This window comes from Aptenodytes patagonicus, chromosome 5 (assembly GCF_965638725.1).
Source record: "Aptenodytes patagonicus chromosome 5, bAptPat1.pri.cur, whole genome shotgun sequence".
NCBI lineage: Eukaryota > Metazoa > Chordata > Aves > Sphenisciformes > Spheniscidae > Aptenodytes > Aptenodytes patagonicus.
In genome coordinates this window covers 27,746,575-27,772,593 of record NC_134953.1, presented here as the reverse complement: position 1 = coordinate 27,772,593, position 26,019 = coordinate 27,746,575, and the positions used below count along the sequence as shown (strand labels likewise).

General features: G+C 41.0%; 1 protein-coding gene across 9 annotated transcripts in view; it reads left to right on the top strand.

The window, feature by feature from the left end:
- Nucleotides 1-26,019, top strand: part of FGFR2 (fibroblast growth factor receptor 2) — an 88,470-nt gene that overhangs the window by 26,567 nt on the left and 35,884 nt on the right. For all 9 annotated transcript variants that reach the window (XM_076339147.1, XM_076339145.1, XM_076339144.1 and 6 more), the window contains 2 exons: nt 2,407-2,576; nt 9,712-9,835. In XM_076339147.1, the coding sequence (XP_076195262.1) occupies nt 2,407-2,576; nt 9,712-9,835 (294 nt within the window). The remainder of the gene's footprint in view (nt 1-2,406; nt 2,577-9,711; nt 9,836-26,019) is intronic.

The following is a 26,019-nucleotide window of genomic DNA, read 5'->3' as shown; positions in this document are numbered from 1 at the left end:
GTCCCGGCCTCTTCTCTGCTCCCACCTCTTCATAGAGCAAAGTTTTTTCCTCCCTGTGCATTTGTTGTGTATGAGTCTTACTGGGGTACTTCTCTTCCAGGGGCAGAGTTTTTTAAAGCGTGAAAGTTGATGGAAAGGGGGGTTATGCAAGAAAACCAGAGGATGAGCTGCCCTGTAATGCCGTACGGGCTGGTAGCTGAGTAGAAACCTGGCTGCATGAAGCAGCCTTGTTTGGGGAACTGTTGGTGGACGGATCCTGATCAACTCAGATGCCCTGGTCCTGGCCTGCACCCTGACGGGAGCTTCTCCAGAGCTTGGTTCATCCAGCCTGTGCTCACATGGGCGAGCTGTGGAGCCTGTGGTTCAGAGGTTGCGCTTGCCAGTGGATGCTTCCAAGCTTTTTATGCTCTATAGGTGTGAGAAAAGGTGCGTGTGATGGACGTGATGAGAAATGACCATGCTGGCTGCAAAGTTGCTGGGGCGGTGTTGCCAGTTTGGGGTCAAATCTAGGCACTCTGCTCTGTCTGAGATACTGATATAACTGGTTCGGATGGTTGATTGGCTTTGACCTGCCACAGTTTACTTTGACTTTGTGGAAGTTGTGGGTAGGGCCCAATATCGGTCACCTTACATTGCCTTGTGGAAGATGTTTAGCAATCCAGAGAAAATATCCTTTTATTATATCAGTACCAACATGTAATTCTGCCTTTGCCTGGTATACTTGTAATGTAATTTGGTCTTTGCATGTAGTAGTTAATTCCTTTGGTTGGCTTTGTTTAAAGTCTTCTGTTTTTTTAATGTGATCCTGGTCTTAGCAAATAATGTTAACAGTGCTTTTCCTTGCATCCCTAATTCACTTTAGTCCGTGTAACAATTTCTTAGTGTTGCAGTCAATTTTTCAATAGTTACTTGATTTTGTATTTTGATTACATGCACAAATTTGCTGTGCTTTTCTACTTCATTAATTTTAACACTAATTGCCACTTCGGGCAAAAAAAATAATCACTTATCGTTCTTAGCATCATTATAAGACTTGCTTTTGGAATGTTTTCTTTATACTGAGAGAGACGTTGTTAAAGGATTTATTCCTGTATTTTCTATCCAGCTGTATTTTTATTTAGAGAGGGGGGTGGCAGGATTTCTGAGTTTGCACTGATTGTAAGAACTGCTATAAATATTTGAGGAACGGAAGAGTTTGTTTATAGTGGAGTGTTAGGCTGCTAATGAAGGAAATGAAACAGGGCTGAGAGAAACAGTTATTTTTCTGGACCCCTCTAGTCCTAAAAATTCCACACTAATCTGATTTGCTTCAGGAAAACTCCATTGTAAAAGAAATTAATGTTTCCTACTATTAAACAGATCTTGAATCTTTAACTTTTTAAAAACTGTTATGGTGAGACAGCTGAAGCGATGCCATGAAGACGCTGTGCAACGTAGCCAAAGTGGTGCATGGATCCGGAGCATGGGATAACCTTGTATATGGATCTATCTATCCAAATTTACTTCTTGGAGGGTAAAAACAGATGGATAGTTGTATGTTTTGTTCTGCTGTGTTTGCTGTACTGGTAGATGACAAATGATTGAGAAGCTGGACAAGAGAGGGGTTTTCCGTGCACTCCTCATGCTCCTTGTGTGGACACAGGCTGGGCCAGGGCATGGGAAGGAGTGAGTGAGAGCCAGGAGAGTCTTGCCAGGACCTGGTAAAAGTGATCACTCCAGTACATACAGGCTCAGAGAGACACTCTTGTTTTGTGTCGTGGTGTTGGACATCGGTGAACATTTGGGCTTTGACAGTCTCTGGAGAGTGGGAAATCTCTGCGAAATGATCAATGCTATTGCTGTTTTGGTGGTCCTCCATTTGTAAATATATTTTAGTGGCTTCTATGACAGTAACAGCACAGCTCACATTGCTGTGGTACACTGTAAGTTTTAGTGTGCTGCCAGGCAGGTAGGTATGTTTATCCCCCTTCTAATGGATGGGGAAAGGTTAAGGCTGAGGCTTCCGACAGGTCTTCTGACTTGGTCTGTCTGGCTTCAGAGCTAGGGTCCGAGAATTCAAAGTTTGCGGAGCGCTCACAGTAACTCAACTTGAGGTCGAAAGCATCTGATCATTTGAGTCTGCTGAAAACTTGGTCCCTCTGTCTTACTTGACATACACAAAACAAAGGATATCTGTGGTTAATTACTGGAATTTTGTCATAAATTATATACTCAAGGCTCCAGACTGAGCTGTTTGCAAAACTCTGGTCAGCACTTGCGACATATGATTTCCAGTCGTGTACTCTTTCTAAACCACGCTGTCTCTGCTAAAACGAATACGTGCAGCACTTTATGTCTGTGGAAGGAGCTGGAAGGGGAACTCAGTTTCCAAGTACTGATATTTCTGGATGTATCTCTTTGAAACAGGGGCACCCTATTGGACACATACGGACAAAATGGAGAAAAGGCTACATGCGGTGCCAGCGGCGAACACTGTCAAATTTCGTTGTCCGGCAATGGGAAACCCAACACCGACCATGCGATGGCTGAAAAATGGGAAAGAGTTTAAACAAGAGCATCGTATTGGCGGATATAAGGTACATTCTCATGACGTGATTTTGCAATTTCTGTTCTTGACCAAGGCTGTAAAAAAAACCAAAAAAACAAAAAAACCCAAAACAAAAAAAACCCAAAAACAAATCAACAAAAAACAAAAAAAACCCCCCCAAACAACTTGCTGAAGTCAACAGAAAATCTTTTAATGGCCTTGGATCAAATGTAGAAGCAAAAAAAAAAAGTAATTGTTTTCTTCTGTGGAAGGGTGGATGGTTTCTTTGGCGGTTACTGAGCACTGCTTCTATATTTTGCTGTTTCTCAAATTCAAGCTTGTAGCATAGCAGTGCAGCTAAGGATTATTTATAGAGACTTATTTGGAAAACTAAAGACTGACTTTGCAAAGCGGAGTAAGACTATTTTGCTCTATTCATTTTCAGCTGCATTGTTAAAAATGACCATCCATTCTGGTGATTGTAGACAGTTTAATAAAGGAAGGGTTGGAACTCAAAAGTTATTATTTTCTATAGAGTTTATGGTCTGTGAAACTGAAATGGGAAGCAGAATTTGAGGGAAAGTAACAGCAATTACTTACAAGGGTTTGTTTGAATTTTAAACAGCTTCAGATTAGATGTTTCATTCTAAATTGGTGGTTACTGATTAAGAGACCGTTTTAGGGAGGCCAGCTAGCTCTGTGGGTTAGTGCACAGACCTTTAACCTCCCGGTATCTGCCTAGGTCAGCTCAGAAGTCAGGATTTGGTTATCTTATACTGCTCCTTACAGTGAATGGGAGTGTGTGACATTGACAGCAAATTGCTGTTCAAGCACTATCCTTGCCATCCTGCCCCATGTTTCTGAGTTACCGTAACCTCTTCTGCAGACCTATTATCAGGGTATTCCTCATGTACCCGACACCGCAGCAACTTCTCTCCAAAGATGAGAAGTTTCCAAGTTAGTCACCTTGTGTCGCAGTTGTAAGCCCCAGCCTAGAGCTGAGGAGCCCAGAGCAATTTGCCGAGTAATTAAGACAAAAGTTAACTGACTTTTCCAGATGACACAGTAAACTCGGGACCGAGTCCTGGGGGCTGCCTCCCCTGATACCACACTGCTGCCTTACCCCAGTGATTGCAGTATTTTCGGGGTGCCGTGTTTTACGATGCCGTGATGGAGCCAGGGTGTATATTGCATCGTGTGCTGTTGACTCAGATCCTGCTTGGTACAAAAACTATATTTTTCCAGTGCAGAGGAGGACAAGCTGTAGTCTCCTTTCCTCTCTAGCTAGATTTACTGTAGAAAGTGTCAATTTTTCCAACATTTGTGTTAGCAGAGAGTGAAGCCCAGAAAATCTCCCTGCATGAACGCTAATTGTCTAAGTAGACTTTTCCATTTATGTTTGCTTACACCGTAAATTACTGTTGCTTATGAGTGTACACCTGGCAACACCTTCTGCCTTTCATAATGCTATGGAGTGTTAATGAATTGGCTACAATTCAGTGATTTTCACCTTTCTCAGTGCTTGTTTAAAAACAAAAAAAAGCCAATTAAAAAAACCCCAAACCCAAACTAATCCTGTCTTGGAAAATAATAGCAACTGTTTTGGTACTAACTGAGACATTATTTGAACACTTTACATCTCATGAAGGGGGAATGCAGATATCACTCTTGAAAACCGTGAAGGAAAATGTGTGTCTTGCAAGGCAGGGTGGAGATACCTGATCTCTCTGGTTTGGGAGGATGATCTCTGGTGGGGTAAAACAGCCTGTGTAGGGCTCTGTGCTGCCACTGCTAGCCTGTGTTAGGGATCTGGGTGAGCTCATTTAGACTTGTGCCCATTAAGTGGCACAAATTAAATTTTTGCTCATGTGTATTAAACATATACAATTTCCGAGGTATGTATGTACTCTGGGGAGAAACCACAGATGCCTGTTTCTAAAGCCAGCTGGATAAGTGAAGTATATACCTATCATAACTTCTACATAAAGTACATTAGTATATGCCTAAATCATAACTTCTTACATCTCTTTAGTCTAAAGGAAAAAAAGAGGGGACACAGCTGTGGATTTTAGACTTTCTTGTTGCTCAGAAATACATCAAATTCTAAATGACCTGGAGGCATTTACTTATCATTGTCATTCTGCTTACTAAATCTATGTGTATTCCAGATTCTGTTGGTGTTTTGAATAACCATCTTTTTTTAAGGTGTAAAGCTTTTTTTCAGTGAATGGGTGTTAAAGAATGAGGTCTCCAGAGCTTCTGGAGGCTGTGTCCTCTTCTTGTTAGAGGTCGCTGTGGGCTTAGTTCAAAATTATTCTGGAATAAAGAGAGAATTGTATTTTCTTGACACCTCTATACCGACAAACTTGTAATGAAGGAATGCTCAGAAAGGACTAAGTCTTTCCACGTTGGTCTGTCTTCAGACACATATCACAGCAACTCATGACAATTCTTGTACAGTAGCTTGTCTTGAATCTGGGTGTTGCTATATGTAAAGCATTTCTGCTGGAGATCTTCATAATGCTTTGAGCGAGTAGAATAGCTGGAACCAAACTTGGCCGTCACCGGTTGATGTAACACTGTCTGTCCCTTTCGGAAGAGGCAATCATCCCTTCAAGACTTTAAGAACAAAGTAAAGGGAAGGAAAATGTGAAGCTTTCCAGTAATCCTCCAGCCATCTCTCTCCTGCTGCCTTGAGCTAAGAAATCTCTTCTTCGTATCCTCTTTATCGCAATCAGATAGTGGCCTGTAGCACTTTGTCCCTCTGACTGGGGAATGTCTTGAGCCAATTTGCACTCAGGCAGGCTAGAAGAAGGGTGTATGTGCTGGCCAAGATAGCTTCCAGAGCAAAATTCCTCCACCATGACTAATTCTGGGTGGTGAATTTCAAAATAGAACCATTTATGATTTTTCAAGGTATACCCAAGGTTCTTACAGCAAGGAGAAAAGGATCGGTTGTTGAATGTCTAAGCCCTTTTTAGTCTTTTTCTATCTGTCTCTAAAGTGATGATAGGTCTTGCTTGTGCATTTAAAGGCATTTTATAATTTCTTTGAGTGAATAATCTAAATCCTCTATGAGAGACCACAGGAGCCTTTACTTTCCTGTACACCACCCAGAAAGCAAATGTACTTCTATCAGTTGTTACTGTTTAAGTATTAACAGGTGTGTGTTCTCACATATGCATTTTGATAAGCTTCATCATTACAGTCATCGTATACACATTTAAATTCAGCCAGATAAATACAGAGTAAAGAAAGAGTTCTGACTCTATAGGAACTGTAAAAGCCATAAGCTTTTGTATGGATGGTTCTGCACTTGTTCTCTCTGCCTGAGCAGTACCAGTATATGTCTGAACTGTGCTGATTTTGTGGGGAATCACATTTTGGTTTCTAATCCTTCTTTCTTTTGAAATTCATTTAAAATTGACCCCTTTTTACCATTTTTTGCTAAGTGACAACTTTTAATGATGTATCTGTTCACTGAAGACATGTATTTTAAAATTAAACAGAACTGTCCACAATTTTTTATAGGGTACTCCAAAACCAAAACGTTTCTATGAAACACTACTTGCCCTTTCCTAGATTTCTGACCAATATTTCTTGGCATTTTGATTCCAGTTTAGATTTTCCACCTCCAAGCTATATCTTAAGGGTACAGTTGTATGCATTTGATATTGATAATTTAGTTTAAAAATTGAATTGTTTGGAGAGACTGTTTGGAAGAATAGTTTAAGAATTTGATGGAGAAGATGGCGAAAAAACCCACCTTAGTAATTTACTAGAAGTGTCCATACCTGGTCAGGAAAAAAAAATGTTAAGATTATATTTATTACCTCAATAAAATACCATTTTTGGGTATGAAGCACAGATAAAACATGAAAATAGGTATTGCAAAGCAATTAAAAAAAAAAAAAAAAGACGACAAAAGCAGTTATTAAACTGTGTCAACAAAGTATCTGAAGGGTCAAGCTGTGATTCGGGATACTTGGAATGTGGTTGTTCCCTGAATTTCCCTATGTCAAGAAAAGGCAGTGACAAATTGGAAGGGGTACCCTGAAGACCAGGTGATGGAGTGGGTGGGACTGTGTGGGTATTCTCCGGGATTTTGAAAAAACTCAATATGAAGTTAGGACGCCAGGGAGCAAAATAGCAGAAATAACAGCATAATAGGTGGCAAGGAGCTAGTCAGGTTGAAGAGCTGGAAGAGTTTCCTGCAACTGATAAATCTCTGGCTGTGGACACTTGTCCTTTGCTGGATCCCATATGCCTGGTGAGGATGCTCCCGCTTTCAGCGGCTTGTTGCTGCCTTCGTTTTTTTTCCTAGTGGCTTAGTTCACCTGAGCTCCCTAATATGTTCTGTCTGCCAGGTAAGCTCAAGTCATCTATTTAAACGGCTTAAATGGACCCAGTTGGTATTACCCAGGGAAACTTATTAGGGAATATTTGGACAGCTGTAGGACTGGTGTCTTCAGTTAGAAGGGCCCTAGTGAGCAACCAGGAGGGAGCTAATGGCTTTAACCTGCATTACCAAAGAGACCATCTATTTGCAACTTCAGTCACAAGGGTGGGGGTTTTTTTTTTGTTTGGTTTGTTTTTTTTTTCCCCCAAAATGAATATCACTGTTGTAGTTCATCCATACACAAAAGGCTGGTGTAAGACCTATGTACTGTGGAAGCACTGCTTTGAACCTCTTTTGAAACTAGCTTTTACATAAACTGGTGTGATTTTGGTGCTGGTTGTCAGTAATGGCACCAGTTTTGCTGCCCAAAGACAGGACTAGGGAGTGACGGCACATTACTTAAAAAGACCACATTAACAAAGCCTGTATGATCAGGGTGTTGCAGGGATGTGGCAGGACCATCATGTGTCTGAGAATGAAGGGTTCAATTTGGGAGTCTTCAGCAGAAGATGCTGTCATCCCCAGCAAAGGGGAGTTTTTCTGGGCTTTGCAATGCTGCACTTGTAACAGAAAGCACTAAGCCAACAAGCTGAATCTAGTTGAATCCAGATCCATGACATAAATCCAGTTGTGTGACAATGTGTCATAAATGTTTTGGGCCTCTACAGCAGTTGTTTAGCTTAAATTGAAGAGGCTTAAGCTGTTGTTTTATTATAAAGATATTATCTCTTTTCATTGGAGCTAAAAGAAGGGAAATTGCACAAATATTTTTTAATATTGCCATCCAGTATATCCACTTGTGGCTGTAAGTTAGTTATGTTTTCTTATTGAATGCTAAACAATCTCTTGTATTTTCCTATCAAATTAATTACTTACAGCTTGTTACCAATTTTTATTTTGTTTTAACTTCCACGGAACCATGATCTGTTCTTCCTGTTTTGCAGTCAAATAGGTTAAAAACACTTGCTCTGATTCTGAGAAGTGAGATGTAACTTGTAATGGCAAAAAGTTCAGGTCACTTTGACCAAGTCTCCCCCAAAATAGCTCCTAAAGAAGTAAAATATCCAAAATATGTAGCTGTTGTATTTGTTATTTACCAGTGTTTTATGACAGTAATTCTTCCTGACCCAAACTTTGACTTTCAAGGTTGCTTAGCAGAATAACAAGACAATAAAATAACCCTGATAAACTCTTTCTAGCTTCATAAACTTATTTCTTAGCTCTTCATAGTGTGAAAAAAAATTCAATATATAGTTTTGATGTATACCATCAAGATGGGGGGGCTGGGGAGAGCAGCTCTAAGTTTGGGCTGGACGTTTTGGGGTCGTGTCACACGTTTCTGCAACATTTGGTTAGCATCCATGCCCTTCACCTGCTGCTGGAGTCTCGTCTATGTTTTCTTTGTTTTTCAAAGCCCACATGGCCAGTTGTTAGCTAATATTAGACCGTAACTGGACAATAATAGTAATAACTAGCTAATGAGCTAATTACTATCTGGGGGGACTATAAAAGCCAGGAGCCCCTTACAGAGAGGACTCTTTTCTTCCAATCTTTGAACTGAAGGCATTTTTACCTCCAGCAGGTGTGAGAGCTAAGCTCTTGGCACCGGGGACGCAGTCCTGCATAGCCTTTCCCTGCTGGATAAGGACCTACACAATAGTCAGGCACGAATCAGGATTTCAGACCTATAGTTGTAATGAGCTTTTAAGAATGTATAGTTACTGGAAGTGTCGCTGAATGGTCCATAAATTTTTCTGGTGTACTACACTGAATTACTACTTTCCATTTGGCTGATTAAAATGACTGTACCAGATTGTATTTTTATTCCATTTGCTAAAATACGTACTTTGCAGTTTAAAAGTTGTACATTACAGCCACATAATGTTAAGATCTTTGAGCACTTTGTCAAAAACGTAATGCTAAAACAAAGGGCTAGTGGATAGCCAGAAAGGTCATTTGGGGAGCCAACTTATGATGCAGAAAATATATATATGTGTACCGGATGACTCTATATCCTTCCAGTATTGGGCTGGATCCTATTTTCTGCAAGATCAATGCCAACGCTCCTTTTGAGTTCAAATGAGAACAGAATCAGCACCTTTAATACATTCTGTCCAAGAAGGATTGTATGAAATAAATGTGTATCCTTATGCTCTGTTTCCATGAGGATTTTCTTCAGGCATTTTTCATGAGGCAGCATCTTCACGTCTGTCTTGTGGTACCCCAGAGCAGCAAGAGATGTGGCCATTCTATGTGTCTGTGGGAGGGATCCCAAACATTGCCCTTCTGTATTTTGTTTCTCCAAAATGCGGGCTGTGTAATTGAGCTATTAGAGAAAGATGGAGACTTAGACGTTAGGGGATCATATCCATCCCATATTGCTGGTGGGTAGTTAATATTATCAGATTATTGTTTGGAGACAGATGGGAAATATCCTGAGGGTGTGAATTTGCTTTAGAGTGGATTGAGAGGTAAAGCCTGGTAAGACAACTGCTGCTAATTGGTGCCATCCTCGTAAGCCTGGTAGGACTGAGTGTGCAGTGCTCAGATCAGGGACGAGGTAAATTTATAGCAGAATGCATGAAAGCTTTCACTGCTGCAGCTGTGCTGTACCTGATCAGGAATAAAGAAAGTATTTCAGTGTCCAGTACTGTAAACGAGCACAGAAGAGGCTTTTAAACATGGATTACAAAAGGTTAACTATTCAGAAAACAGTTCTTCTGGAGGAGGAGAGGGTGAAACTATGCTAGTGAAGTTCCCAACCTCTCTGCTTACAACCCGCCAGGTCCGCAACCAGCACTGGAGTCTCATCATGGAGAGCGTGGTCCCGTCTGACAAAGGAAATTATACATGCGTAGTGGAAAACCAGTACGGATCCATCAATCACACATACCATCTCGATGTTGTTGGTAAGTAAAACTCTGTCACATGTGAGACGATGTTTTTAATTAATGAGTTTCTCTATTAAAATATTTAGAACTAAGTTGATACATTCTGCATTAATTTTGAAGATGATTTCACAGTAGTCTAAAGATAAGATTTCACTACATAACTAACTGTTACATAACTTTATATATTCATCTGTCCCACTCGTGTCTGTAGGGCTAATCTACCCATGCCTTGGTGAGGTGTAATATCCATGTGTGCAAGTGAGTTCTTGTTGCTGTTATACACCTACAAGCTTACCGTGATGAACAAATAATAAATACTGATGCAATTTTAATCATTACTATTACAATTTAATTATTACTTGTACAATTGTATTAACACAAATTTTAATAACTCCAGTTATGAAAACTGTCAAGTGATCCTTTGGATTGCTGCTGTTATAGCTGAAACAATATATTTTTTTATTTTTTAATGAAAAGCTAGATATTGACTTTGAAACTAGCGCAGATCTGGAGCTTCAGGAAAGGTACTTTGCACTCACAGCTGTATAACAGACATCTGACTGTAGCCCGTTGTGTGGGCTGCGGGGAGTCCCTGAAACATAGGCGACAAAAATTGTGAAGAAATGGTTTTACTTGAGGACAAATTCTAAAAAGCTGTCTGAATTCTTAGTAGTAGCAAAGCTGCGATTCAGCAGGACTATTAAGCACATGCTTAGTAATATTAACTTAATAATACCAAAATCCTGTTGACTTTAATAAGGCTTACACATATTTATTTAAGTGCTTAGCTAAATTAGGGCTTGAAATCTCAGGAATCAATTCCATTCACCCCTACTCTTGCTGATTAGCCTGGATGGATGTGAGCAGTTTTATTGACTCTGAAGGCATTGCTGTCCAAAAGTAATCAGTTTGGCTGTTACAATAGGACCTGCTGTACTACCAGGGGATAGATACCAGCAGTACCTGCTGTACTTTGGGGATCTGAGCTGCACTTTCTGAAGTATGTCTTGATTGGGCTTTGCTCTCTCCAGGCTTGTGGGATGATCTGAGTGTCACAAACTCTGTGAATAAAACTTTTGATGATTAATTTTTGCTTTTAATACTGATTCTGATTATTGCAAGTTATTTTTGGCTGGTGAGTGGCAGCCCAACTTACCTTCTATGGAGAATCTTACTGTGAGTTTGGGTTTATATGACCAAAACAGTGACAAAATTTTCATTTCCTTATGTCTTGATTGGTTTTTACATGAATAAAAATGCATCTCTCGCATTGTTTTGGATGCTCTTTAAAAGTAGTGTCTTATTTTGTCTGGGACCACTTAAATCTGTGGAAACCCCCAAATCCAAAAGAAAACAAGAGCCAGCTTCTCAGGCAGCAAGAAATGAAAACATTCCCCACAAAAATGCCAGTGAGAGCTAGCCTTCGTCGAGCAGAGGAGGAAAAAGATAATTTTGTGATGGGGATGCCATCAGACTGAATCCCTACCACCAGCCTCAATATGTTGAAGTCTTCAAAGCCAGTCTGTGAACCACCCAACTCACCTGTACTTGGTTTTAGGTAGTCAACACTGAAAGCAGTGAGGATTTTTATAGCCTTGGCTCATCCTCGGTAGAGTGAGCTATGGGTATTGTTGAGGTGAACCAAGTGACTGGCCAAGTTGTTTTTGTTTGAACACTTGTTTAAACAAAGTTTATGGAGGGTGCAGCAGCAACGGCTGCCAGAGTTGGTAGTAAATTGTGTTCTGCGTGCCTCTGTCCTCTGCTGACCACCTTGCCGGAGGGCGCGGGCTGCTTGCGTGGGCTTGCCAGGGACAAGGCTCGATTTACAGAGCCTAGGAAGAATGTGAGGAGATGATGAGTTGTGGGATTTTTTGGAGGTTTTTTAGGTTTCCCTTTTTTTTTTTTCTTAATCCTTTGGGGAGCCTAGAATGACTCAACTTTGGTTTTGCTGAAAACTGTTTTTTAGTAGGCTACATGGGAGGAAAAAGCCAGTTTTGCAATATTGGGAGTTTTCCTTGCTGATGAAACAAAGCTGGTTAAAAATTCCCCTTCCCTTCTCTGTCCCCTGCTCTTTTTCCTTGTTACCACCCCAGTCCCAATCTGGCATGTTTCATGTTGACCGTAAATATCTTCACCCATTTTTTGTAACAAATGCATTCATGGATGATGCGGTCACTTGAGCAAATATTTGTCAGAAGCCCTCTCACCTCCTCTCCGTCTTTAAGCCCTTTGAATGTCTTACATTGAGGAATATTATGCAGAAGTTTATTTTTCCTGGCAGTAAATTATAGTGACCTGCATGAATGAACGGAATGGTAATAAGGATTGTGGGATTTATTTAAATTCCTTTCCTATAGAGAGGCAGAAAAGTAATGAGGTTTTTGAAAAGTGACTAGCGATTTGGGGTGCTGGGTACCCAGCTGATGGCATCCAAAGGTGCCCTGATTTTACCTGGGCAAATATTCAACATTTTCTGATGCTCGGGCCCTGTGAGACAGGAAATCAGAAGCCCAAGAGTGACTATTAGAAGTCACGACCTGCATTTTCGAGTTCCGTGTACTTAATCATTTTACTTCCTTTTTGCATTGAATTTGATGAGTTAGAGTGTAATTGTTAGTTTACTTTGAAAACATATGTATAGGAATGTGCAGCCTAAGATACCTGTGTTGAATTTACTGTGAGTCTTTCAAGAGATACTGCATTGGGACTTTAACCTAAAAGGGGGATTGGTGTTAGAGAGCTCAGCCATTTCTGTGTTGCCGAAAGCTTGTGTGGAGGTTGGGCATAAAATTGCTGAAGCAGTAAATTAAGACTGGCCAGAAGGGGAAACAGTTTTTCTAGTTAAGAGAGTTCTACAGATGTTAATTTTGTGTGGGGTTTTTTTCTGTTTTCATATGAATTTTCAGTTCCCACAGGGTTGTGGAGAGTTATGGATGTTTGTTTAGAGGCAATTGCGTATGTAGACCGCATCTTACAAACTTCAGGTTGTAATTTTAGGTCAAGTTGTGTGTGGAAAACTGTCAGTTGAAAGCCTCTGAAATTGCCTTTTCTATATGGTTTAACTGGTTCCAGAGTTGATTAAGTGTAAGTAATAGCAAATGGTATTAAACATGGTAACGTATTACACTAACATGAGCATCTGACTGTATGGTGTAATGTAGAGAACTCTCTGATTATGTCACAGATTTGGGAGGTATCCCAGCAAAAATCATGCCAAATAATGACACAATGCTAGTTAGGAATATCCAGTATTCCTTGATGCCAATAACTTTCCAAACCTTGAACTCTTTTGACAATTAAAAGCCTGGAGCCAGCAGGGCTGAGTAGTTTTCAGTCAGAATGTAGGTGTGAAGTATTCTCGTTTTTACCTTGTAATTACTTGCAAGAACCCTCTTAAAATAGTCAACTCAGCTCAGATGGTCTCATTCAAATTTACAAACCTGGCAAAACCATTGCACTGAAGTTTTTACAATGGGAGTAGAAAATACTGAAGAAAAAAGCAGCAAGTCGTTGGCAGCCTCTCTGTATTGCACAGGATACTTGTGCACATTGACAGCGTTAGTGGGGAATGAGTTGGCCAGGATATTCTGTCTTGGACAAAGTTGTTCTTTAAATGTTCGGGATACCCCAATCAACTGCCTCTTCCTCTCTCCTCCTCCTCCATTTCAAAACAGGGGCTTAAGCAGGCTGTATGCAGGGCTTTGCTCAGGGATACAAATGTGTTCTATTGCGGTAGCGGCAAATGGTGGCAATACAAAACTCCGTTAGGATCCTGTGAAAGGGGGATGAGTCGATTTTTAGCTTTTTATTGGAGTAGTACCCAGAGGCTTCAATTAATAATGGATACTTATTGTCCAAGGCAACGTGCCAGCGCACAGTAATTGCTTACAACCGAAATGCGGAGAGACTGGGAGAAGGAAATGTCACTGTCCATTCTATAGATGAAGAACTGAGCTGTGGAGCGATGAAATTTCTTGCCCTGGGTCACACAGGAAGCTGGTGGCAGAGCCAAAAAGTAAAGCTGGTGCTTGAATCCTAATCCAGTACCTTAATTAAAAGAATGTTCTTTCCCTTGTACAGTTTAGCCCATCAGCTGGTTTTTTACATGCAGCTGAAGTGCCTTTCTATTCTTTTGTATTTAACAGTAGGTAGAAACTCACATTTTCTTATAGTAAGCTTACTTCTCATTAAACATATATAAAGTCATGCAGTCTTAGGGGAGGATGATTGCAAACGATGTGGTTTTCACTTATGAGTTGTATTGTAGTGAATCCGGGTTGTAGGAAGCAACGTGGGAATGCAGCCACTGAGACTTGTATATAATTAGATCACTCCTGGATTGCAATTATCGCTAGAGTACAATTTCAGCAGCGGTAGTTCTGTTTAAGCATGGAAGTAACTAATTGAATTTATATTTTAATGGCAAAAAAAAGGTTAGTCTTTGAACACTCATAGTGCAGGTAGCCATTTCTGTCCTATTTAATGTCATCATCCAGGGAAACAAAAGATGGTTTGGTTTCAGACAAAGTTCAGCACATTGCCTCATTTACTGGGTTTTATAAGCAGCTGCCATAGCACGACACATCTTCCAAGAATGTGTAAGAAGACCCTGCTGTTTACTATAAAAATGAACATAACTTGTCACAAATATTTTTTTTAAAAAAGTCCTTTTGCAACCAGTTTAGCTGTACTTTGACCAGTTTCTAATTTACTTAATAGCCATGCCTTTGGTTCTCGTTACTGAGAAGTGAACTCCAGAGGTGGCAGAGTACCACGCAGTTGTCCCTTAACAGTAATTCTTATTTTCATATGAAAACAGTGTGAGAATAACTTCTCTTCCGGGAAGCATTTTAAATGACTCTCAGCTTAAAGCTTGTGCCCCAGAAATCTCATGTATGAGTGGTTTTACTGATGGGTGTGCAAAAAACTGCTTTTATTCTGAACTCTTGGAGGTTTAGAGGGCTTTAGACTGAATTTTATTCTTGCTTTTTACAGAAAGTTATTAAAAAAAAAAATCTACTTTTTTGCTATTGATACTTCACTGTTTATATTTCCCTTAGTTAAGGCAGAAGAAAAAACTTTGCTTTTGTTTCTACTCAGTTTTATTTTTGGATTTTCATGTGCTCTCAGAGTCTCTAGCTGCAAACATGGCACAGACACTTTTTTTTTTTGAAGACATGTTTCCATTTTGTCATTCCCGAATTCATAAAAACATATGCATTGTTATTTGCTTTTTGCCGAGGCTTGTTTTGTCAAAATAAAGTTCCAAATTAGTTTGACTTAACTATAGTACGTTCCTTAATTTCCAAAGAATTATTTTTAGGATTCAGGTTACATACGAAAAAGGAACTGACACCGACTAAATACATGCCTTGGACGTTGCATCACTAATGTCTGGCAGGAGTTAAATGTAGGTATTACAACCAAGCCTAAACTTGTATTTCTGGCAGATGTGCTTGTAGTTGTTGACTGGCTCTCTACATGGACAAGCTTTGGCTTGACGTCTTCACCCAAGTGCTTGTGGCATGGGACATGATGAGACAGGGGCTGAAAGCATTAAGGAATCCACACTGATGCTTGCCTTCAGGTATTTGGTTAGGCTGAGAGGGAAGAAGATTTTATTTAATGTACTGATAAGCCCGAGTGTGGACTTTACACCTGGCACTAGGCTTTTGGCAAGGTGTGTGCATCTGAGAAGAAATTACGCAAATTGTTTAGTGCTGGAAGCTGTGCGCTTCACTCCTGAAAACAAAGACTACAGTGTGATGGTTCAGCTAAGGGAAAATGAAAGCTTATGTTTCCCCCCCCCCCTTTCTTAATAAGGTAAAAATATTCCAACCCCCTAGTTTTATAGTGTTAAAGCTTCTGATTTCATTGGAGTAGTCTGGCTAAATTACATTTTATGGACAAATGCTAGTGTCATTACTTCATTTGCTGGGTGAACAGTGAATTTGTCATGTTTGGAATGCTTCCTGCAGAATCTGCTGGGGGAGAACTGGTCTCCCTGTCCCACTTTCTGTCTTATTATAGCCCCAAGGCAGGTATTTCTTTCTTTTGATGAATGATGAACAGGATATTGTTTCAGCTCTGTTATTATAATTTTTAATCATACCTTCTAATTCATGCAGTATCCTACTCGTAGAAATGCAAGTAGGAATTTGCAGGAGTTGTCTGAAGATGCTAACAAGAGTGTTGCCTTGTTAAAGGTGCAATTGACACATGTCGAAAGCCATGTCTGTGCCTAATCAGAGGGGCTTTTTGACCTGGTCCAGTCTTTTCTCAACAATTTTGTTACTGAAAAAAAATGGCAGTGTATTTGGCAGTAAATTGGTAAAGTTACGTCCTCTTAAAAAAAGGGGGTGAGGGTGGGGCGGAGCTTGAATTATCACAAATATAGAAAAACGTAAATGAACTGTGATACAGACTGGATGAATGGACCATATTAAAGGCAAACACAAGGTTATTAATCATGACTGCCTTATTAATGAGGAGTTTGCACCTGCATTTCTTCATGTTGTCCCCGAGTGTGGGAGGAAACGCAGAGGTGGGACAACTCTGTGGCTGTAATGGGATAGCTGTCCGTGGCGGGTAAGACGAATCCTAACTGAGACCACCCCACTGGTGTTTTTGGGGATTAAACTACGATTAAAAGAGATGTAGCAGAAGTGGAAGTGGATGGAGATGTGGTAGACTGGAGCGGTAGGCACTGGGGGTTGTGCATGATTGTATTTAGCTGAGGCTGGGGTTGATGGCACTGGGAAGGTACAAGAGTGAAAGGGTGTGTGTGTGTCTTCCCAGAGGTTTATAATGCAGAAGAGAAAAAACCTTGAGGGGTGGGTACTAGGGTGAGATAGTTAAGGGGATGAGAGATCTGGCAGTACCAAAGTGTGGACAAATCAGTAAAATGTGAAATTCTGTGGCTATTAGAGAAAAGGTTGCACTTACAACCTTCTTGTTGGTGTCCTCTCCTCTCACTGTTCTGCAAACCACTGTGTGACTTGAAATCCAGAGGTGGCTGTATTTTATAGGTTTTCAGGATTTTAAGTCATTAGGTCATCTTTGGATTACTACTGTTCTCATGGTGCAGCTTCAACAGCAGTTGTTCCATTTAAACATAAAAATAAAGTGAAATCTAATTTAATTATAATCTAAAAGCCACATTAAAAATCATAGTTTGTTAAGCACTTTTGAATATTGAACTGCTCTGTAAATATAAAATATTAAGATTATTTTTTCAGGTTGCTCTTTAAAAGGTTGCATGAATATGTTGAAATTTTTGGCTGTTCATGAAAGAAAAACACTGATACTGTCAGAACTTGAGCTGAGTGAAGAACTCAACATGACAGTGTATTAGTTGGAATAAAGTTAGTCTTTACCATTTTTTACAAGATGCTTGTGAAAGTGTAAAATTATGTATACTTTTAGGGATTTTTAATCACCGTCACAAATTAGATGATGAAAATAGTTGCTTTTAAGTTGTATTCTGCCTTTACACGTGAATATGCATGCATTTGGTTAGTGTTTATACCTGCAGCAGCATCATTTCTGCTATCAGATTGGATTATATACATTACTGAGCAACATAATTTCATTTCAGTAGTTGGTTTTAAATGTACCTTTCCTTTGATACCTGTGCTAATGTACTGTCTAGAGTGTTGGTGAAAACCTCCGATGTCTATGTTTGAATGAATATTCCAACAAATTACTTTTCCCGCCTCTTCAGTGAAATTTTCTCATAAAGCAGTTCTGTCACCTGCTGCTCAGCCAGAGGCTGGTGACGGTGCTCCCTTGGCTTGGGGGACAGCGTATAAATCTGCCAATGAGTAGGCACAATGAGGAGTGGTGTGCAGAGGGGTTTGTAAGGGCATCTCTCTCATTCACTATAAACAACTGAGAAATGTTCAGATGCAAGGAAATAGCTGTGCTGATTTTGCACGCGTCTGGCTTCTTAGGAAGCTGGGCTTTCGGAGTGTACGCTGAAAGGCAGGAAAATGTGGATGCAGAAGAGAGGTCAAGAACTGTAGAAAATAACAGAGAAAAGCTTTCTTGTTTTGGAACACAAAGTTTACGTCCAAGTGTGGCCAGCCTTAGTGCTTGCTATGAAAGCTCTTGCATCTTCTGTCTTGCAAACTTTACCTGGATTTACCTGAATTACTTGAAATATAATGACAAATGTGTATAATCAGGGTCCTCCCAAGAGCAGTCATCTTCAGCATCTGGTCCAACGTTTAGAACAGGTTATGGATTCTGTGTTGCAGAAATGAGTGTGATCCTGATGGAGGGACATCTCCCCTCCTGACATGGGACCACATGAGGCAAACTTCATCACCAGGGGAGGCAAGCCCGAAGGCTGAGTGAGGTCCAACATAGACATGTCTTGAGGCTGAGCCAGGGTGGTCCACCACAGAGCATTGAAACTCTGGGAGCTGGAGCTTCTCTCCTGCCCTGAGAGCCTGAGCCACAGGTATGGTCGATCAGCCGTGTCTAGCAGGGGAGGCAGAATACCATGGTCTTTCTGATAATTTCACGCCTGCATTCCTCAATAGAGCTAGTGTGCTGTGTAAGAAAAGGGGGAGAAGTGTAGAAATATAAGAGGGCTTTTAAAGTTTACATAATCTTTTTCCATTTTACTTTAAAGGCAGACCTGTTTTCAGGAAGGGAAATTTGGAGGATGAAAAATATGCTGTCAGGTCACAATAACAACAGCAGTAATAACTTCCACTGTGTGCTTTATGGCATCACTGGGTGCACTGGTGAGTTAAAACCACTGCAGCTGGGAGAGGACATCATCCCTGTGGGAGAGATGTGTTTTGCCAGGCGTAGGGTAAACCTTTGGCAGAGCCTACTGGAGAGCCCAGTCCAACGATGCTGGACCCCAGCATTATCTTTGGTTATTATAAAGCAACTGAGTGCTGGAAGCTGTGCATGGTACAAAGGATGATATCTCTGTGCATAAAAATTAGTGCAGTCTCTGGAAACGGCCAGAACAATAAAAATTTACCACTTGTCAGTGAGAAGTCACAAGCTGTTTTTCATATACTCTTGTAGCCTCTTTCTTTTAGGGCACACTGAAAAGAATTTCAATGAAAATTTCAGCTCCTCATTGTTTTGTTTCCCGTGTTTTTTTCAAACCAAAATAAGGCCTCTCCCCTCTTTGTTCGGACATGTATGAAGCTTTTGCTTATGCATGCACTGTGTGAGGAATACTGCAAGCGAGCGCCAAGATTAGTGTTGTACAACTCTTGCTGCTATGACTTTTTCTGTTCCACGGGGCTGATGAAACCCACACTGTGTCAGCGTGACAACAGGGCTTTGCTTTAAAGACAAACTGGTCTTAAAACCCTGTTGATAATTTCATGTTTTAAAACAAGAGCCTGCCTTAGCCTTGGGCTTGCTGGATGTTCCCGTCTCTTTTAACCGTCTGATATATGTGTGATTTGAAAGGATAGCTTTTAACTAGTTCTGATTATGATTTCCACCCCACCCCCCGCCACTGTTTTCACTGACATCAACGGGCTTTGTATCAAGCCAAATAAGTCACTCTTGCTTGCTTTCTTTTCCCCGGCTTGCTGCCATATGAGAAAGTGGTGTGCAGATGAACTTATGCTGTAAAGGTGTTATGCGAAGATGAATTTTAGCTAAAATGCATATAGGACAGCAAGCTGAAGCTATGCTGTAGAGCTATCCAAAGAGACAGATGGGATAACGTCAGTGGGAGCTTTGCCTGCTGGAGAAACCATGTCATTACTTCAAATAGGAGGTGAAGGTGGTGAAGCCAAGGACAAAGAGTTTGAATACACCTGATTAGTTTCTGTAAAGATTATAAAAAGGCATTGCCTTTTACTCAGCTGGCCTTGGTAAGTAGGAGGGCTTGGGTGGCGCAAGGAAGTTGGCTGGGGTGGCAAATGCTTTGCTATGGGTAGGAGGCTGCCTGATTCTGGTGTCTGTGACAACGTTTTAACCTTTAGAACTGAAATGCTTTAATAGCCAGTATTAAAATGTTTATAATTTTATGAGAAAGTATTCAGTGACAACAGGGGATATATGGAGTCTGGTTCCCTGCTGTCTCACTTTATGCTGACTGCTGATACTGGTCCACAAACCAAAGCAGAGATGGACATTTGGGCCCAGTAGTTAGCAATGATGAAGTGAGTGACACAGCAGCAGAAAGAAATGCCTCAAGTTTATATAAAAGGCTTCTAAATTTGAGGACAAAGGGAGTTTAGAAAGTGGTTATGGAGGTTAGTCCCTCACTCCATCTGCATGAGCAGATCCCTGAGCTGCTGCGGGCCTTGCTGGGCTCACTTGTGAGGGCCAGGAGCTCCAGCTGCAGTGATACCCCTTTTGAGCTCTTGGCCACCGAGATGACTTCTTCGAGTAGCATTGGGCCAATAGGAAATGCTATACATGGGGACTCCTGCTGTACAGAAACATTGAATAGTATGAACATTTGTTGGCTAATGCCTACTGATAAAAGATGCCAAAATTTGTAAGGCATGATTTCATCAGCACTGGTAATGCTGGTCTGATCCATAAGTTATTCTGCTAGTCTGCCTGAAAGGCTCCTGTTCTTTATCAAGCATTCTTGCCAGGGATGGTCTTTATCTCTTAGAGTTTAATGACAGTGATCTGTTATTCCTTGTAGCCTTAATACGTTTTCTGATTTTGCTGAGTTTGGGAAGAGAGCATTGTCCCTAACTTGATGTGGATGCTACCTTGGTGTGTATAAATTACCTAGGAAGCGATGATTTGAGGGATGTGTGTGTATGTATATACAAATGGAACATGACAGTTCAGCAGCATTTCTGAATTGGCTATAAACAACATGCAGTGCTTCATATTATGCAGAAAGGAAACCAAACTGACGTGCAGCTGATAGAAGCTGCTCAGCTCCTGGCTCACGTATATATAGTGTATGACATTAATTAGTAGAGGCATTTTGCCTACACCTGCTCAGTTGTTTCTGATCTTTTGAAAGAGCAGCCAGCACTCAACCTTACTGTTCCACGCCATGGAGCAAATAGTGGAGTTAGCAGTGTTTTCCTTCCAGCATTTCATAGAGCACAAGCCCCCATAAGCAATTGCTTATTGCTGGAGAAAGGAAGTGAAGGTTTGGCTTGGCCCATGTGTAGAAAGCTACCTTGAAGGAGGAAATTCCTGTGGGACTCTGACATCTGTTTGGTTAGACCCCTCCTACACCACTCTACCTGGGGGTATGGAGAGCAAGTGTAGTTTCGAATCGAGTCCTTTGTATGAACTTGGATAATGCTGGATTTATAGAGAAATCTGAGTTGCAATTCCTCATGCCTTGGCTGCTCCTGGAACTCTCCTCAAAAGAGCTCTCTAATTCAGAGAGCAATAATTAATCCAGCCTCTGAGTGCTCATGAACTGAGGCCAGATTTGCAGCTCGTGTAGGTGGGATCTTTCATGAAGGACAGTGATCCTTGTGTCTCTCCTTCCAAACTGCTTTCTTTGCTGTCATCTAGAGTAGCATAGAAACTTGAAAGGTCTTCGCTCACTGAAGGGTGAGAGATTGATAAGGATTTAATGTTTCTTTTAATGGTCGATATTTAGCCCAAATAAGTAGTGATCAGAGACTGATATCCTGTGGTTGGCCCAGTGGCTTTAGCAAATGCCTTCACCCGATGGTAGGTATCCACACCACCAAAAAACATCATCAGAGCCAGCAGTAATAGCATGTATGTGTACAGTCTCAACAGGGATGCCAAAAATTGAGCGTAGAGACAGAGTGACTTGCACAGGTAGAGAGAGTTGTTTCCTCAAACTGTGGGTGAAATGGCTGTTAGTGCCGCTTCTGAGAAGAAACGATATTTCAGCTTTGAGGTGGCACAGGGTGCACTGGGCCCTGTGGGAAGCTGGAGTTGTACCTGAGAGGTTTCACCTTCCTGTCAACTCCAGGCGGCGGTTAAGTCACCTGAGAAGTTACTACATAACTGCATTTTCTGTTGGAGCAGTTTTGGTAATCCCATGGGTATAGTTTGGAAGAGGGCATGAGGAGGGGGCTCTGGGTGTCCCAGAGATGGGTGACACCACTGGCTTCCCACTCCATGAGGCTTGTCTGTGGGTCAGTTGGTGGTGTGAGGGATGTGTTGGGCAGATGTGCATCTGTCTGTAAAGTTACCTGCCAAGGAAATCCCCAGACGTAACATGTTGGATAGGGGAGGACACATGCAGTTGATTTGGGGACAGAACTATGTAGCAACACGTTCTTCCATCAGCAGTGCTGCTCCCTGAGCTCGGTGGCCTTCAGGGACCTCCGGTGTTAGGTATATGGCTCAGTGGAAATGGTGGGAAAGTCCTGCGTACTGAAACACGGGGGACAGATATTTCAGTCCAAGTCTATGATGAAAAGTCTGTGATTGATTTTTAAGGCTGAAGGGTCAGTCTTGCAAGTTTGGAATGCTAAGCCAAAGACAAGGCAAGAGCCTGTGATTACAGTCTGGCCTAAAACACTGTAGGATGCTTTTGAGACCCATAATTTACAGGCTAATTAGCATTTGCCAAAGCAACAGATGTTGCACGATCGGAAGGAAGGTGGTTGGGAATGGGCAGTGTTTTCACCGAACAGGCTCCAGCCCGCTGCTGAAGACTTGCCCTGCTCAAAGTCAGGCAAAATTCAACTAGAGCTGAATGTGCTGTGCTGACCAGGGCAAGTGAAGAGGGCATGGCAGGTCTGTGTTTTCAGTTAAGCAGAGAGACAGCTGGAACTGCTTCATTTTTTATTCAGTGATGACTGAATACATAGAACCTCTATGGGCTATGGATCCAGAATGGTTACTGACGCACTGAGGGGCATCGTTTGAGGGAGCCCTCTATAGCATCACAGTGGCAGCCGTCAAGACGACTCCTCAGGAGTCAGTAACATTTCAAAACTGGTATTAAAGACTCTGATAAATGTGTCTTGTCTAATTAAAAATTGTGGAAAAGAATTAGATAACTTTTTTCTCCCCACCCCCCTCAATCGAGGATCTCTCCGTTGTCCCCAGAACTCATGTCTGGTCTTGCATTTGCTATTCAGCTTTTATTTTCCTAGGCTGCACTTGAATCACACATTTGCAAGGAGAGGAAACAAGCACATTCAAAAGGAGAAAATAAGAGTAGTTTTCATTTTTTATGTTTTTAAATGAATCAAATGCCTTATCTAAAGCCCATTGAATTCCATGTGAGTTTTTCCCCTGACTTCAATGGGCTTTGGTTCTGGCTTTTAGCTCCCATGAAAGGTCCTGAACTGTCTGTGCTAGGGTGACAAGGAGGCTTGGATAGACAATTACCAGAGCTCTTCTCAGCCCCTGGCACAGCCAGGTTGCTAAGGAGACTTGGCCTCAGGATGGGCCCCAGAGCTCACCCCTTCCGGGGTTATTGTCTCCTCTCCCTGCCAAGGCACTCCAGTAGCGGCAGAGCCACTCTTTCAGTCACAATGCACTCTACTTCTGCCTCTGGCAGCAGCAAATCCTGCCCTACATCTTCCCTCCGCCGGCATGCTCAGTGAGCAGCCTCTCTTCCCTCAGTTTTTCCATCCCTGCACTAGGACCGGAGTAGTGGGATCGCATCTTCTGGTCTCTGTTGGCTGTGAAACTTGGGTTTTGGCCCCTGTCACCCACCTCCGTACCCCAGCGTCTTCACCTCATACGTTTGCATCATGACTTTCCTGTCTCTCTCCTCTCTGATTTCCCTCTGTGTTGGCTGCAGCTGGTCAGCAAAAAAAATTGGAGGAGATAAAGCTGAGGATGGGAGAGAGATGAGGCCCTTTTGTAGGAACCACCTGTCCAGGGACTTAAACTTCTTAAAGAGCCAGTTCTCAGGACTCGTTGTGAAGTGTGCAGGCTCCAGTAGTCATTTCTAGGATAGTTCTTCCACTCACTTCGCCCTCCATCATCTGTGGCAGGATGGGCTCCCACCCACCTCCAGGTGTCCTGAAGGGCTGGGGGTTTCCTGGGCAGCTCCTTCTATTGTGCCAGTTTTTCAGAAACTTGGACTTTACCAGCTTGCTTGGATTCTTTGCAGATTTCTCTCTTGGAGGAAGGTATTCTGAAGTTTTAACATTAACAGGCTAAATAACAGGGTTTTTTAAGCTATTGGGCAGGTCTCTTTGTCAGTTGTCTTTTCAGATAGTGAGTCTGTTTGTCTGTAGATAAGCAAGCAGAATTGCTCAAGCAATTCTGAGCAGAAGTGCTGAAGCCCTAGGCATTTTTATGGTGGTGTAAAATTTAGATGCTTGTAGCCTTGAATATGATATACTTCACGTGAGCAATCATTTTCACTCTGCCTTTTGTAGATAATCGACTCCTTGAATGGGAATGATGTTGGTTTTGTATCTAAACTGCAAGTTGGAGAAAGCAAGCTGATGTCTGTCTCTTAAGGTGGGATCCAGCATTAAGCATGCTTTCTCTTTAAAAAGTATTATAAAGTTGGACTTTGGGAAGAACTAGAGTAAAAATGAAATGTAACATATGGAGACTTATACATAATTATCGGTTTGGCTCAATTACATTCAGATCAATATACAGAAAATATTTTTTGAATTTAAAAAATTTTTAAACATCCATTACATTTGCTTTTAAACATCTATTACATTTCAGTTGAACCAGGAAGGTCTGTTTAAGAAAGCAGGGCATATCTATGAAAAACCATGTAGATCTGTATGTGGTTCACTAAGTAACTAATATTTATGGTAATAAAATTAGTATCTACTACTTTTCATGGTCCTTATGATGTAGTGTTTAGTATGCTTCAAGACAGCTAATCTATGGGGTGATTTTCCGCATCATAGCATATGCTGTTGACTTGTTTTTGAAACGTTGTGTTAGCAGTGAGAGTGAAACACTAAAATTTCAGTGGTCAAATAGTAAAGATTTATTTCTTGAGGTTCTGATTCAATTCAATATTAATGAGCAAGGGGAATATTGAAATCAGTAGGGCTACAGAGCTATGAGATTGGTTGCCAGCTTGTTTTGTATGAAAATACTGTTTGAGTTAAATAACTAGAGATGTATATGGGCATTATAGTTTAGTGATGATCCTGATTATAATTATTAGGTTATGTAAGGCTAATGATAAAATTAGTTTCACCAGCCTTTAAGATTTTTTTAAAGGCAACTTTGACTCTTTTGCTAGTCTTTAGTAAAAAAGAACACACCATTTCCACCTAATATTAGTGTAGCCAGTTGTTTGAGTGATGATATCTGCTTACAATGTAAGGCTTGTATTTTAAACGTGAAATAGTGATGTGAGATTTATGAATGTGGGTTTGACAGTACCTATGCTTAAGCAGAGTCCTTAGGTGTGTGTGGTTTGCAGAGAAATAGGAAAGACAGGATAGCATCCTGAAATGACGATTTCCAAGAAATGATTCTGTACAGAATTATGGTTGGTCATTTGTAATTACTGGAAGATTCTCCATATTTAGTTATTTTCCCCAATACTGAGTGTATTTCTTGTGGTCCTTGGACTCCAGGATTGTCATGAAACCCTGCTGAATTTGCATCATGATGGTTATGTTCTTTTGTGCTGTTTGCCTGTGTGGGCATAGGAATACTCCTTTCTGCTGAAGTGGGGGAGTTGACAAACACCAATCATTGCTCCATATGTCGGAGGGCAACTAAAGTTTGTTTTTAACACATTTACTCTTGGAGAAGAAATTTCACAAATGTCTTACCTGTACATATGCACACACTTTATTTACTTTTTTAAAGGAATTTGGGACCAAGAATGTAAGAACATTGCTTTTACTTCTTTGCTTTGCCTCCTCTCTTTTGGTAGAGGAAAGGTTTGACAGTCGTCAATAAAAGATTAAATCATTGATGGCTATCGGGATAAACTAAACACATTTCGTGTGTTGATGCTGGCATAGTAGGAACTTTTCCAAGATGTTTCAGGCCTCATTCTCTGATTTGTTTAAGGGCAGAGAATAAGGTCACAAAGGAAATCAAACCCTGATGTGGAGAAATGAAACATGAGGCCTACTGACTTCTAAAAAACATTTTAAATAACATTCTCTAAGGTTTCATTTTATACTGAAGGCAGCTGTAATAAGTTTTGGAAGATGGTGTAAGGTTTCTATTAAAGAGAGATTTTTGCTTGCTGTTTTTGTACCCAAATGAAGGAGCGAGGGAGATGGAATTAGAGCTTATTTAGTATAAGGTGAGAAACTAAAAGTTCTCTCCAGAACTGTAAAATAGTA